General features: G+C 47.7%; 1 protein-coding gene and 1 non-coding gene across 2 annotated transcripts; one reads left to right on the top strand and one right to left on the bottom strand.

The window, feature by feature from the left end:
• The first annotated feature begins 9510 nt into the window (after positions 1-9510).
• trnaw-cca (transfer RNA tryptophan (anticodon CCA)) lies at positions 9511-9582 on the top strand. Its single transcript has one exon. It is a non-coding gene; the product is annotated as a tRNA-Trp (tRNA).
• Positions 9583-11489: 1907 nt separating this feature from the next.
• fhdc3 (FH2 domain containing 3) lies at positions 11490-15539 on the bottom strand. The gene is made up of 11 exons (XM_076031686.1): positions 15036-15539; positions 14635-14696; positions 14313-14415; positions 14096-14181; positions 13899-13999; positions 13725-13795; positions 13535-13642; positions 13344-13414; positions 13099-13216; positions 12744-12908; positions 11490-12663 (listed from the first exon to the last, which is right to left on the bottom strand). Exons 1-11 carry the CDS (start codon positions 15537-15539, stop codon positions 11719-11721), a joined length of 2334 nt encoding a protein of 777 aa, XP_075887801.1. The 3' UTR covers positions 11490-11718.
• Positions 15540-15738: the final 199 nt, after the last annotated feature.

The raw sequence follows: 15738 nt of genomic DNA, 5'->3' as shown, positions 1-15738 counted from the left end.
AACACACGCGCGCACACACCTTTTTCCGAAAATCCAAATCCAAATGGGGAGCAGGAAATAGAGGATAAGAGGATGAAAACATCACTCAGGAAATTATATATCAGTGCATGTCTGCATGTCTGCTGCTGGATGCACTGCTTTGAACATTTTTCTAGCATTACTAAAAAAAAGTTCCAGGGGAGTGAAGGTCAAAGGTGCTGCAGGTTCAGCGCCGCACACCTGATGTCTGGTTGGAGATTTTTTTTCCCCCTCCTTTTCTTCAGTTGCGAGAGCAAATCCCTTCATGCCAACTTCGACTAAAAGCAGCAGCAGCAGCAATACGACCTTAAGAGAACTGGCACGTTACAGAATTCTCACAGTAGAGCTGCTGCTGCTGCTGCTGCTGCTGCTGCTGCTGCTGCTGCTGCTGCACGTGACCTTTTTGTCAGTGGGGATTTAAAACTGTGACACGGCAAAAAAAACAAAAAAAAACAACTAACATTTAATTCAAAAGCACGCGTCTCCATCATCACTCAAACTGATGTTCCACATGACGCTAAGGATAAATATAGTGGGTGTTTGGTTCCAGCTGCTTGAGACACACTGTGAATGACGTGCTGCCTGCTGCAGTCCGACAGAGTGGCCCACAAGCACGATCTCTGAGTCTCAGGATTCATTTTCAAAGCGACAAAAGCTGGAGACTCCTGGAAATCAGCTCCAACAGTACTTGCAACACACAAAAACACCCATCAAGCGCGCACACACACACACACACACACACACACACATACACACACACACATCCAAGCAATTTTGAGTTTCTGATCCAGAGGTGCATGTCAGCACAAACAGCCACAGCTAATGAATGGTGTGTATAATATATAGTAGTGCTGCCTTTGCAGGCCTCAGTTAGTATGCACCGCTAGCCTCCATTCTTCTGCACGGCCTCCTCTTAAGCCTCCACATACATATATTTCTATATATAGAGCTATCACTTCTCATCCGCATCACACCAGCGCTGGGCTGGCACGTGATCCCGAGCCGCGTACACCCTGTGCGCTAAAAGGCGGTGGGAACCTCGGGTGACCAGAGCGGGAATGACTCACAAATACTTGAGGCTCGCACACTCGAATATTTTCTGGAGCCTCTGCTTCGTTCCTCTCTGCTGTGCTCCGCAGCCGTCTCAGCTCTACCTGCAGACTCAGAACACGCTCAAGCTGTACAGTGCTGCCGAACTACTAACGCTAACCCCAAAAGCAGTAAGTTGCACTGGCTAGCTATTTGTGTTAATAAGCAATTGAACGTTTGTATCTAATAAAGAGGCCAGTGGATGTATATGCAATGTTAAAGCAACACCGTATCATTTTTTACCATAAAGGGATGAAGTCAATTTTTTTTTTTTTTTTTTATGATTATCATTTATTTTTACAATGGTCTCACATGCTTTACTGTCCAATAACAGTGTGTCTGGCCTGATTTAGGACTTTAGAACTGTGGTTGCCTGCCCAGCACCATCTACCTCAAACACATCAGACCAGAAAAAGATTTTGATGCCTTTTCAGCTCTGCTTTTTTAAGGAGCCCCAAATGGGGCGTTTCCTTTTTGTCACCATGGTAACTGTGGATGCCATGGCTAGTGATGAATAGGCTATGCTAGACATCGGTCAAGACTTCTTGTTAAATCTCCATGTTCATAATACTGTATATCAAGTATAATCCTTTCCTACACACATATTCCCTGCATGCAAAATGTTTTTACGTTGTGAAATAAAATCATCATTAGTTGTTCATTTTAACCATATATCATTGCATATAGTATCCACATTGCCATGCGTAATTAGGGGGGAATTATGTAATCAGGAAGTGGGCTCAAACCTGGAAGTCTGTACTGACGAACAATTTTGCACGACCCCCCCCCCTGACTTAGTAGCCGTATATCAGGACGCTCTATTTCAAAGCTATTCTCAGTATACTCACAATGCAATGAAAAGTAAAAATAAGGAGTAATTTTGCTCATTTCAGGGTGCCTAAAGAATCAAAGCAGAAAAAAGAGTTAATGTTCCCCTGACACACACACACACACACACACACACACACACACACACACACACACACACACACACACACACACACACTCTTAGGAGGGCATATGAATCCCTGATGCATCTAATAGGCTCGTCACCGTGAGTGGACATTGAAGAGGCCTGTGATTTTTATTTTTTTTTTCAGTAAACACACACACCGTGTGTTTAAATGTGCCACTAATTGACGGGTCTGAGAGAAAACACTGACACTTCCTTTCAAGCAGCGGCCACTCAGCTGTCTTTATGCTGCAGGTGTCCTCTGGGGAAGCAGGTGCGTGCACAATGCCCCCCTCTTCGTGATTACAACTCATGTCACGTAAAACACAGAGCAGAGATTGAACCAAAATCAGATGAATCAATGCATCACGTATCAGATGTATCTCACTCTCGTGAAAATCAATTTGCCTCATTTTTGCTGGCGGCTCCCCCTCGAGAGATTTTTGGCGGGCCGAAGAGCAGCAGCTCGAGACCTCTGAGTCTTAAGGCAGCGATACCGCAGCAGTTCTAACAAGGGCGCCCAGGCTGTGCACCGCGGATGCCACAGCCTCTCCACGCTGGGCCGGGAGGAGGAGGACGTCTCATTTCTTTCCGCTCTCATTTCAACTGAATTATCAGCACAGAATGCTTGACACTGACATTCGCTCTCATGCGCTCCACATTGAATATAAAGCAGAATTTACGCTGACAGCCCGTCAGCAGCAGTGAAAACGTGAGAAACAGACAATATTATGTAATAGGTCAGAAAAAAAAATGTATGTAAAATTTTTGAAATTAATTTAATGCTGCGGGATTACGACACCATGTTGGGATTCTTCCCCTTCTCGCTTATCTTGTCCGACGGCTCTTCCCTCGCCTGGCTGAGAGAATGACTTCAGTGAGAGGGGAGCATGTGCCACGGGGCAGAGGAGCTGATCCTGAAGTAATTTGTTTCTTTAAATAACTAAGGGAACAGGCGCCATCAGCTAAGCGTGTATCAACATAAGCAGCTCGCCATCACCAAACAGTTGCAGTCATGTTTTCAGGTAAGAGACCCTCAAACCCCCCTTGTGTGTGCGTGTGTGTGTGTGTGTGCGTGCGTGCGTGCGTGCGTGCGTGTGTGTGTGTGTGTGTGTGTGTGTGTGTGTGTGTGTGTGTGTCTGCACGTGTGTGGGAGGGGACTTTTCATGTTTATCTTCGTTTGTTTTGGGGGGGGGGGGGTTCCTGAGGAAAAAAGTAGAAAATGCGGTTTATGTAAGAGGCAGAAAACAAGCATGTAAAAAAAAAAAAAACACTCACATGACCCTCACGGCACTAAAAAAACCAAACAAAAAAAACACACAGACTGAAATCAAACACAGAGCTGATAAAAAATACATTCTTCCCTTCACACGACCTGGACCACTCAGCATGGCAGCAGGCAAGCAGCCGCTTTTTAATCAGGCGTCACGGGAATCAAAATCCTCAGTGTGCGCCGAGCCTCGGATCCCTGACAGCGTGGAAATTCATTTACTTGGAGGGATTGCGAATTCCACCGTTTGTTTGTCACGCTGCGAGGTCAGCAGATTTAGAACTTGCATGCCCGCCGGGGCTCTGTGAGCTGTGTACACAAGCCAGGACAGCTGAAAGGCCCCTGGGGTGAACTGAACAGCGCAGGCTCCTTCCAATTCTGTTCCGCTCAGGTCCGACACGGGCGTTGGGTCGGCACATCCAGCGCTCAGGCTGAACGCAATGGGTCGGCACCAGGGGTCGTACAGAAGAGCTCGTTTTCGGAGGCGGTGCGGCGGCAAATTCAATCGCTGTGGTTTAATCTGTGCCGTCTCTACGATAGCAGATTGCTGATTAGGTAACAGACCAGAGGGAAAGACACGGAGGCCCGAGTCTCCTAACATGTTACAACACACGTGCGTGACGTGTGCTGTCCTCTGGCGGCGATGATGTAGCTGATGACAACCGACCAGGAGCGGTGCCCTCTCTCTCTCTCTCACACACACACACACACACACACACACACACACACACACACACACACACACACACACGGCTAAATTTATCCGCTTGCCCGATCCGGGGCAGAGCTGTGCAGGAATGCATCTCCTGTGTCAACACGGCCACAGGACTGCCACTGCAGGTGGTGAAGCTCGTGGAACAGAATGAATATAGACGTCGCAAATGGGCAGGATTCCCTCCGTGCAGTGAGAGAGAGTTCAGTCGGAGGCTTTCATACATCATATCTGTTGCTTCTCCCTCCTCTCGCCTGACTGCACGGTAGCAACGGCGGCAGAGTTTATTTTTACTCACAGCCAGAGTTACCGTAGTTATTGCCTCTTGTTTTTTAATTGAAAGCCGGGACAGCCTTCAGGCATCGAGAGCTTCGACTCACAGCCATTAATCTAAGATAAATGTTTAATAATAGCTGGGCTCTTCCTCTTACAAATTGCCAGTTGTGACACAAACGGAAACATTGTGATTTTCCAGGCAGCCTCGAGTCGAAAAAGAAAAAGTCAAACTCTTGACACCCTGACAAAACAGAAGTGCTGCACACGCAGCGGACCCCCCCACCCCCCCCGACTGTGCTGCACAGTTGGCGGTGCCACTGTCGTGGTCATATAAGGCTGCATTGTGTCCTTCAGGAGCTAATGAACCAACACACGACTCACTCAGGCATCCGAACACCGTTGTTGCACATGAGCGAGTGTCACTAATGCGGCACATTGCTCAGCCGCTCCGCACAAAGGTAACCTACCAAACAGGAAACAGCGTTCCACCGCCTTGCTGGGCCTTTGAATAAAGCAGCGCTTGTCAATAAAAGCAAAATGCTTTTAATCACCTGCATGTTAGAGCGACGCATGTCTGAAGTGCGACACAAAGAGTTTCACAGCTGATGTTCCATTCAGGGCTCATGGGACAGCACAATATGACTATTACAGAGGTTCCCTGGAGGGAGGGTTATTATCTAAATACATCCCACATGGCTCCTCCCCGCCACACATAATGCATGGCCGAATATACTCTGATCTGGCCCCCACTGAGGTTTTAGACCTGCACATTGCAAACTTGAGTACCACTCACGCTTGCTTGCACACATCAAAGCATCAGCCAACACACCTGTGGGGGGAACAAACTGGGGACACATGACTCAGCGGACGATGTCAGAGAGCAGCAAGAGCTGCAGAGCAGGTAGGAAAAAAAAATCAAGCCTAGATGGCGAGGGGAAACGCCACGTTACTGAGCATGTTTAACAACTGATGGCTGTTTATGTTTGAAACTATGCATAATGCATACACACTGCTACGAGGACAGGCACGTGATTAAACACATCTTGCAGCTTGTAAGGGTTGATTCAATGCTGTTGTGCAGTTTAAATGCATGGAGTGTTTTTAAACCGTAAGCAAACATTTTGAGTGATCTAGGAAACATCTGAGCCACCACATGCTGGTAGAACTCTCAGTGAATGGCCCGCCAACAGTGTTTCTGCTCTCAGAGGAGCCTTACGATTTCCCTCTGCCTATTTGTCCAGTGGTGGTACAGTGCTGCTGGAGCTGCACTTGTCCATTCGGGCTTCATGGGAGCACAAACTTTTTCAAGCGCGTTCCGCAGAGGGGATTTGAAGGTGCGGCGTTAAAGTGCGTTGAGTGTGATGAGCAGCGTCGCCCTCTTAACAACCACAGAACCTGAGCAGAAGACCAGGTGGGCAGATCAGTGCCGCACCAGCGGAGCAGCAAAATCCACAAGTTTCAGTGTTGGCTCCTCCTGGTTACTGATTCAGTGTGCTGCTCTGTTTACATCCCTGCCTGCTTGACTCTCTCACCCCTCCCGTGCAGCTCCGGTGACATTCCTGCCATGCCAGCTGGACATTCCAGTCTTCTCTTCCCCTCACTGCGGCCCGAGGTCGCCACCCCTCACACACCCCATTTAGTTCCATTTAAAACAACTTGCTGGCAGGCGCCGTCAACTCGCACTGCCGGCGAAGCCTTTCTGCGCCAGATTAAAGTTTTAAAGGCAACGAACAGCCAGGTCTGACAGTCAGCTGGGGCTGGGCCCGTTGGAGGGCAGACAGTCTTGTTTAAAGCGTTGTGCCGATGCATTATTGATGGCATCCCACAAGTTTGAAAGGGCTCTTTCAGAGCGGGCGGCTACAGGACTGGCTCAATCCATGCGACCAAGCAATAAACCGCATAAACCGCAATGGTGCAGCCGAGCACTGCGGGATTTAAATGAAGGATCAATCAAGGTTGACCTCGGCAATAAAGAGGGCTTTTGCCTCGTTTCTTATGCAGGAAAAGCTGGTCATTATTTTGGATATTCCCCAAATAAAAACACACCGCATTAAGCTTTTAATTATCAGTTCAAGTGCCCCATTGTCCCAGCCAGCAGGCCAACTATCCACCACCGGCCACTGCGGCCAATCTCCTCCATGATCACCAACAGAGGACGTCGCACGTAGACAAAACAGAAAACATTTCAGCTTTAAGCTGTGCAGCGAAGACAAAAAAACACAACCACTGTGAGCTTGTAAATGGCCCGAGCCATCGGTTTTGCTCACGGCCATCCATGGATGTCATGTGGAGGGAAAGCGGGAAACAGGAGAGAGGGATGCAGCAGAGGTGAGGGATGATTAGAGGTTGGTGAGATGGAAACAGGGGGGAGAAGGAGGGTGGAGGAGCGAGCGCCGGCCCGCAGCCCAGAACAGGAGAGAGAGAGAGAGCAGCGAGCGGAGAAAGAGGGAAGAGTCAGAGGAGGACACCTCTACTTACAGCAGGTTCCCCGACAGATGTGAGGCGGCTACTGGGGGAGAAGTTTCAGCAAGCTCTCCTCCACGGGGGGAGACATCTGCCCACGGAACCAGACATCACCGATGCAAAGGGAGAAAAAGCAAGGAAGGAAAAAAAAGCACCTCACACAGCGAGGGAGTCTAGAGAGACACGGCAGGAGTGGGGCGTCTGTGTGTGTGTGCGTGTGTGATCGTGATGTGACTCTAACGCTCGAGTGTGTGCTAGAGGGAGGGAGAGCGACTAAGGGAGAGAGAGAGAGAAAGAGAGAGAGAGAGAGAGAGAGAGAGAGAGAGCTTGGTGTGGAGGGAGGGGAGGGCAGAGGGGGTCTTAGGAAGCAAGAGATGCGGGGAGAGATTGTAGGAAATGCGCAAGCTGACAGGCTGGCGGGAAAAGGGGAGGGGGCCGGGCGGGCCAATAGTGTGAGGGATGCGCAGAGCAAAGGGGAGATGGCAACAAAGGGGGAGATGATTTTTTTATTTATTTTTTTAATATAAAAAGAAATAATAAATCCTTCCCTTGTGAATCTGTGCTTCCTCTGCTGTCGATCTGGTGGCACCGATGCGTTTGGGGGGAGGGAGAGAAAAGCTGAGCCACAGGGTGACGGCTCAGCGAGGGAGCGAATCAGTCAGCGGGAGAAACGGAAAGCACACACCCCCACTCCACCCCCAGCCTTCTCCTCCTCCTTCTACTCCTCCTGAAAGTGCACTGTGACTGGAGGAGCGATCAGCGGATGTTGGATGGAAAGGCTCATGCAGAAATAAAAATAAGGACAGTGAGATTTGCCCACGAGTGTGTTGTCTCAGCACCGCAAATTGAGCAAAGTGTCGAGGTGCATGCGCAGTAGGGGATGAGGAGGTGGGTGGGAGCGGGGGGAGCGGGGGGCTGGAGCGGGAGCACCATGTTGCCATGGAGACTGCATCCGATGCAGCAGAACACACAGATGGCTTCTCTCCCTCCAACCCTACCCTCTCGCGCTCCCTCGCTCTCTCTCTCCAACCGTCCAGCGTGGTGTCTCGTCCCTAAAGTGCACAAGGAAAACTCTCCCCTGTGCACTTTTTAAAATCAGGTACAGGCGTGCATTCTTTGCTATCAGAATGCAGCCAAAACCTCAGAAGAAAACACTGCAGGATTATTGATGCAGGCTTTGGCAGCCAACAGCAGGTTCAATCTGTTGCATTTATTGCATGTACATGCACTAACAATCTCATTCCTCATGTGACAAATGTGACCAAAGGTCAATAGGGCACATTCTAGGCATTTCACAAGGAGGAATTAGTGACAATGACAGCAAAAGCAGCAGACAGCAGGCTGATGGAAGGGAAATGTGACTTTGTGAACAAGGCCATGACATGAAGCAGCCAACAGAGAAAACACAAAGATTGAGCGTCACCTTGTTGGAAATGCTGTGACATTTACCCATGCGGCTAATCAATGAGCTCCGTGTGCGCCCCTGACTCTCTAGCGCTGAGGCCTAATCATCATGTGGAGAAGGAGAACAGCATGGGTCCTCATCAGAGCGTCAGACAGCACCTTAATATCAGCACAGAGTCACATTGCACGTCTGAAACGGCTGATGGATAGAATGAGTGCCAGGTGACAAGACATGGTGCAGATTTATGTTTTGTTTTTTTTTGTTTTTTTAATGCAAAGCGATGTTAGGCAGTATCTCTACCTCCTGAATTCACCGTCACTTTAAAAGGGAACCACTGATAAAGAACTTTGGAACTACGGCCAACACGGGACAGCCAACAGGACACAGGCGTGTTCTTGCTAGAACTCATGACAAGCTTTTGAAGAAGGCTGCCAGGCAACCAATCAATGTTATGTAGACCTACTGAGAATCAAACCATTTGGGCGCGGAGGGAAAAAAAAAAAAAAAAAAAAGATTGTGAAATTAACAATCATTCAATTCACATTCATTTTTCATTTCATGTAATTTTGAGGTAGCAAAACTACTCAGTGTTGGCCTGATGATAATATTTCCAAATTGCAAAGTGCATTTTGGTTGTTTCACTTTTAAGACGTGGATGGATGTAAATCAGCCCTCACCTGTCCATCATAGTGACGTTGGAGTGTTCAGTAAGGTCTGCAGACACCGGAAGTAATCAGAAACGTTCTCTGTCCGCCTGCCTGAGGAGGGGGGGAAGCGAGATGAACAGAGCTGTGAATGTCGCAGCAGCTTCAGTGAACATACAACGTGAAACATAAAAGACCCAGAGGTCGAGGCAGTGTTTTGTTTCGTTTGAACCAGCACTCGTGAACACAACGCCATCACGCCATGAGGCAACGGCACGTACGACTCTTTGTCAATGCGCTTGAAGAGTTTGACAAGTAGAAAGGATGATGTGACGAGGCCAGAAAACAGGTGACTGAGTGTCTCCTGATCCGGATGTGATTGGAAACACGCCATGACAAATGACTTTCCCGGCAACGCAAAACGCACTTCCGACTATTTTTAAAAAACAAAACAAAAACAAAAAAAACATCTAGATTGAGTTTAACGTTATTAAGTTAAATAACCTCTGGCGCGTTGACTGGTACGTGGTACGTCTTTTTTTGTTGTTGTTTTTTTTGTTTGTTTATTTCTTTCAAGTTTTTCTTCACCTTGGCGATTCTGCCATCTCGTTCATGTTGAACGGCGCCCCCAGGTGGAGGCAGTGCGAAACGAGGAGGGAAGCGAGTGGGTGTTGTGACAAGGACCTCGTGGCGCAACGGTAGCGCGTCTGACTCCAGATCAGAAGGTTGCGTGTTCAAATCACGTCGGGGTCACTTATTGCTAACCAGCAGTTGCGGCGACTTGTCATTATAATACTTTGATAATTCGATGACCCTCATGTTGAATTTTGTGTTTTTTTGTTTGCTTAGCATTTTTTTTTTAATGACAAATATATTTCCCATCAGTAAATTCCTGAAACCTTTGTAGGTTTCAAACTTTCCCAGCCTAATTCACCCCACACTTGCAATCTCCATGACTAAATTGTGTTCATGTGGCTAAAGTTGCTGAACCTTTTTCCTTCCTCCCCTTCAAAGGTTTCATTTGTTAACACTGATATTCTTGTTCCAGCTTCAGATGAGTTGCAAATCAAATCAAATCAACAACAGAAGAAGCACATCTCAGCATATCACCAGCGGAATCTTCTTGACATTTTTCTTTTAATGTAACCTAATCTGATTACATTTTAAAGGCCCTGTAAAGTGGAAAACTTTAAACTGCACACAGAAATGTAAATAACATCACACACTTTCTGTTGTGTTCCAATGCCTGACTTGTACTTCATTCTGACTTTTTCAAAACACTACACTGGCATTATAATCATTTTGAAGTAAATGGAGCGTACAAGGGAAGAAATATAAAATATATATATTATATATATATTTTATATATAAAAAAACAACAACAACAACTCAGAAATATTTCACAGCAAATGTTAAATGTTCTCATGCAGCAATACCTTTATTGTTCCGGCAGTAAAAACCAAACTTCTCCTTTTGTCCGTTCCTCTCTTGTCCCGTCTCCTCTGTCTCCTTTCGCACACTCTGCCCAAAGTAATTCCCCTCAGAGAGCAACTTGCAAGTAAACCTCCCTCTCACTGGGTCCAAGATTTTCCCCTTTCCTCACCTCCTTTCAAAACAAATATCAAAACAAAACTCTGCTCCTGCTGGTTTCTCATCTTCCAGAACAAACAGATGTATTCTGCAGGCACGGTTGACTAGCAGAGCCTTTGTGAGGGACAGCGACTCACCTCCAGTCCTCGGGAGCTGACTCACATGAGATGGTCTTCCCAGCAGAGCGCCATTCTCAGTCACAATGGTGTGATTGTGCTCCGGAGCGCTCGGTTTGCTTCAAACGGGTCAGTGGCTGCCGACGTAGCTGACCGTTGTCACCACTGTGAGCTCAGATTTGATTAAGGAGAGCTTTAACGAGGGGAGAGGAAAACAGCAACAACTAGAACACGGTAAAAAAGAAAAAGTTCCATTTGGCAACTCTCTTCTTTATCCCACCATTTCTCTTTTATTTTATCTCTGTGTTCATTTGAATTTGAACAGCTGAATTATAAGGATGCATTGCAACACTTTCCAGTGGGAGAGCCTAAAGTTCAAAGACATTGGAGAACTCAGGAAGAAGCCTGTGTGAAGCAGTTTCGTCAAGAGTATATTATTACAGGGACAGCTCAAATGAATTGGCTGTAAACAAACCTCAGTTGCCCAGTAACGCAAATGAATGTCTCTTTCTTCTCCTTTTGCCCAAAATCTCAGTTAGTGCAGAACCACCCGGGGTGGCAAAGCATTGGGACTGGAAGCCAAAGGGATCCTGGCAACGGCAATAAGAGTTTACCATCAATACTGTGACCAAATATCGTGCGCTTTGATCCAAAAGGGCGGCCCAATCTGAAATACTGATCTGGGTAATTGGGGTGCCTTTGGCTGACTGTTGTTTGTGACGCATGAAAATCCATTTAATTCCTGGCTAGCATCCAAAGCTATTCTCCAAACACTCTGACAGAGGTGCTAAAATATTGATGAGGTGAAAGGCAAGACATAGAAACTGAGCTGCTGCATGGAGAGACAACACTACTAGTCAGACTTCAGAGACACGTCCTGAAAAGTGACGAGGAAAAGAAAGGCATCACTTAAGGAAGGGGAGGAAAAGTTTATATCTCAGACGAGAAGAAAAATAAGTTGTAATAATAAAGGTTCTTTATTGTACACAGACAGACAAAGATGTTACAGTTTGGGACGTGGTTTTACTCTCACGAACACAAATGTCAAAGGTCAAAGCAAGTGGCCATTTGCCTCGACTCCGTGTGGGAAGATAACAGTCAAATATTAAAACCAATTTTAAAAACATACATTAAAAACAGACAAACCTTGATGTTTGTCTCTAGATTTAAAAACGGTACACAATCAAGTTCTAGACCCTCGGAAGTTTTGTTCCTTGATACTACTAGGCTTAGTTCTCCCTCCAATCCGCCTGAAGAAGGAAATTAACCCCGAAGCACCTTCCAGGTGATTACTGCCCTCTCCTGGACAGATTCCCTTCTCTGTTAGCGAGAAGGACCGCCGAAGTGCGCCTCTGTGAAACCACCGTCCCAGCCGGAAGCGGGATGTTGGAGATGCCCCGCTTCCGTCCATGGAAACCGACCTAAAGTCGAGAAGCCTCGAAACGGACATTTTACCCTTTCGACTGGGGGGGTGCGCAGACGAAGGCGTTTGACCAGCGGCCCGACTGTCCGGGTCACTCTCCCACACTCCTTCATCGGTGCCATCTCCGCCAGTGGAGGACGACCTTCGGTTTCTCTGCCGGCCTAGCTGGCAAGAGTTTCTTTCCGAGCAGGTGAGCGGGCTCAGGATGGTCCAAGGCGAACCAAAGTCCCCATTATGGGCAAAGAAGTAGTTCCTGGTTCTGGGCTGAGGGGTGTCTGGCGTAGCTGGAGTGTCTGGAGTAGCTAAAACTACTTCCTCGTCAGCGAGGCTGCTTTTGCTGGTTTGAGGAGAGAGCACTTTTTGAGTGAGCTCAGGCGTTTTCTCCACTTCCTCTTTAGCCTCCAGCTGCTCGCCTCCACTCTGCCCTTCCGCTTGTTTCTTCTCAGGCCTCTCCTGCCGAGGCTCTGCCGTCTCAGAGATGAGTGCAGAAGGAGATTCTTCCACTGGGGCGACTCTGGACCTCCTGCATCTGGATACTCCCTCCGGAGCGGTGGCCAGGAAACTGTGCAGGGCTGATTCCAGGCTGGACGAGTCCGAGTCGGTCTTCGGTCCGGTGCAGGGAGTCGTGGAGCACCGCTTAGCCGCCAAACGCATGCTTTCCGTCCTCTTGCGCCTGTGTTCTGCTGCCTCCCGCTCCCTGTTCTCCTGCAGCCAGTAACAAGAGCATTTAAATAAGGAAAAAAGAAGCGCGAATGCAAAACATTTTTAAGTTGGTGTCATCATACCCGCACGGCTGCTTCAAACCGCTTGCAGAACGAATGGAAGATGGAGCAGCATTCCTCCAATTTGAAGGCAGCCGGGTCCTCACAGAAGAACTCGGCCACGGCGTTGCAAAGAACCTCGAGTTCCTGCAGGGAGGCCTCCACGTCGGTCAGCCGGGTCTCAGCCCTCTGAGAAATGACATCATCAGGAGGACTGAGCAGCACAAACTGTTCGTTCACACCGAGAAGACGTATCAACAACACTGAACGTAGAGCGAAAAAACCCCAGGATTGTAAATGTTCAGACATTTTGACTGGACACAGCCAACCTCCCAACAGCAGTTTCAATGTATTTGAAAAAAATGCCAAATTAACTCACCATAAGAAATGACTCAGTCTGCTGGTGCAGGACAGGCTTCCTGCTGCTAAACAACTTCACCTCCTTGATCTTCTTGACTTCTTTCTGATAGTCAGAGATCACCTCATCTTTACAAATTCTGTTGGACGGAAACATTGAAAAGGGTTGCATATTTTATTCTGTTGTATATTTATCCATCGTGCTAACCAGATCTGAAAACAAACGTAACCCTGTTAATAGACCTGCGCTAACAACAGCTACGCTACCTTGATGCTGTCCCAATGTGCTGGAGCTGACTGGCAAAACTGAGCAGCTCTGCGTCAATGCCCTCTGCTTGCTGTGGAAAAAAAACCCAGAGGAATCACTGACAAACAGCTTCATATACTTAGCTGTTTGTCACACTGATACGGTTTTCAGTCTCCATCTTTCATCCGTCCCCCTGAAAGCTCCTCCTTACTTTAGCTACAAAGTGCATGAGGTTCATGCCAGGCTTGTTGGCCTTGGTGTCTGCCAGGTTGAGCAGCGAGGACATCCTGAATCCGATGGCATTGGCACTGTAGCTACCCTGCAACAGAAAGGATTCGAGTCAACATCCATTTGTCAAAAAGGTTTACAGGAACATAATTATAATGAGGAAAAATGCCAACCGCATTCATGTAATTTCCAGCTTTTAACACCAGCCGAATGACCGAGTGGAGGTCGTCACAATCCAGCAGCTCTGAGGGCAAAGACGAAAAAAGACCAAGAGCCTGAAAGATTTGTATAAAAATCAACGCAAGAGACTTTGGAACTTTGGGTAGATTTTTTGAAAAAAGCATTACCATTGGCTCCCTTGATCATGAGTGATACAGAGTCCTTCACTTCCTCCATGAGAGGGAAGAATTCCTCCTTTAGCACCATCAACTTCAGGTGTTCTTCATAGCTGAAAATACCCCCCACCCCCAACAAAAAGAAATTAATTAAAAAAAAAGTGCCTCTGCCTCTGCCTCTGCGTGCACTGTAGATGGTGACGGCTCACCCTGCCACTTTGACCAGCTGCACCATGAACTGGTCGGCCTCGGGCAGCACAGACAAGTTCCCACCGTAGGAGAGCAACTGTTTAACCTGCACAGCGACACATTTCCACAATTTAAGAGAGAAGAAAGAAAGGGAGAAAAAAAAATCCAACGTGAAACTGTTAGGGGCAATGGAGGTTAGCTATGTGTCAGTGAGAAGAAAACTGGAGCTGGATTCACCTCACTTTCTTCAGGCAGCAGCTTGCACAGCTCGCTCAGTTTTCCTGCGCCGAACTTCAGCCAGCTCTCTTCGCTGATGTCCTGCACAAGTTCTGCCACTGGCCTGCAGAGGGAGACAAATACAGTTATTGAAGAAAAAAGCTCAGACCTCTCTCGCTCTGTAAAAGAGTATTTCCTGTTGGGTCCTGCTTTCAGAAGCGATCATTCTGCCTCAGAATTTTTTGGGGAAATAATTTTCATTTTCAGCTGAAATACACTGAAAATTTGTTGAAACTCCATTCCCTAGAAATCAGTGTTGATGTTTGTGATAACAAATTCCAACCTCTTAAAATGCCGCAGGAGGATCCCAATATTCATATTCTTCTTGGAGTCCAGGATTGTGACCTGGACAGAAGAAAAAGAAACACCAATCAAATAAAAAAAAGTGCAGCCAACATCTGATATCACTCTTCCTGTGAACTCTTGAGGATAAAAAAAAATAAAATAATACAACTCCCAAATGTCATTTCATCTCAGTCTCAGCAAGTTCCTCAGTGATTACAATAGAATTGTAGAACATTAAAAAGAAGTTCCTCGTTGTGTGGTTATTACTTCCTAAGTTCACACAGTTTACAGAACACACTTTGCATCACCGAGCTATAAACCTAAAAACAGCCACAACATTAAAACCATGTAAGCAGGAACTTGACAACAACCTTGAAATGCAACTTCCAAGTCATCTACCTGAGGCTCTGGTGGATAGACATCCATGCCAACGCAGTTCTTCACACCCTGGACCCTCGAACTGCGCAGCGAGCTCCGCCTGTCCACTTGGCTGAACAGCTCCTCCATGCTCCGGATGTCCAGCACCAGGTCCCTCTGAGGCCGCTGGGACGTCCAGACGTTCAGCTTGCCCAGTACCCGCTGGCTGGGGAGGGTGTCCCAGTTCAGCTTCTTCATGGAGCGCCGCTGACCACTGACACGAGAGAGCACAGCAGTGGCAGGAAGAAATGGAGGAGGTGGTGGCGGCGGAGGAGGAGGAGGCGGCGGTAGTGCTGGTGGAGGAGGAGGAGGAGGAGGAGGAGGAGGAGGCGGCGGTAGTGCTGGTGGAGGTGGTGCCGTCACAGCCATAACAGCAGGCGTGGAAGATGAATGAAGACATGAACTTTCCTCAACATCTGCCGGAGGAGATGTTTGAGGGCAACAGCTGGACGGAGAAGCAGACTGTGAGATCCGCACTCCCTCCATCTGGAGCTCCAATCCAGGAGACGCAGGGAGGAAGGATCCCACGGGTGACCAATCAGACCTGCAGAGACAGAAAGAACACGTCGAAAGGGTTTGTATGGTAAAGGTTAAACACACACACACACACACACACACACACACACACACACACACACACACACACACACACACACACACACACACACACGCACGCACGCACGCA

The sequence above is a fragment of the Nelusetta ayraudi genome, unplaced genomic scaffold (assembly GCF_046127955.1).
Source record: "Nelusetta ayraudi isolate G7.1 ecotype Tasmania unplaced genomic scaffold, CSIRO-AGI_Nayr_v1 ptg000033l, whole genome shotgun sequence".
NCBI lineage: Eukaryota > Metazoa > Chordata > Actinopteri > Tetraodontiformes > Monacanthidae > Nelusetta > Nelusetta ayraudi.
Note: the sequence above shows the minus strand (reverse complement) of the source record. Positions and strands in the feature narration are given on the sequence as shown.

Coding starts and splice junctions, on each gene's coding strand:
- fhdc3 (XM_076031686.1), bottom strand. CDS start 15,539: ATGGAGGGAGTGCGGATCTCACAGTCTGCTTCTCCGTCCAGCTGTTGC. Junction 14,182..14,312: donor TGCTGCCTGAAGAAAGTGAG/GTGAATCCAGCT, acceptor GTCGCTGTGCAG/GTTAAACAGTTGCTCTCCTA. Junction 12,909..13,098: donor AGACTGAGTCATTTCTTATG/GTGAGTTAATTT, acceptor GTCATTTCTCAG/AGGGCTGAGACCCGGCTGAC.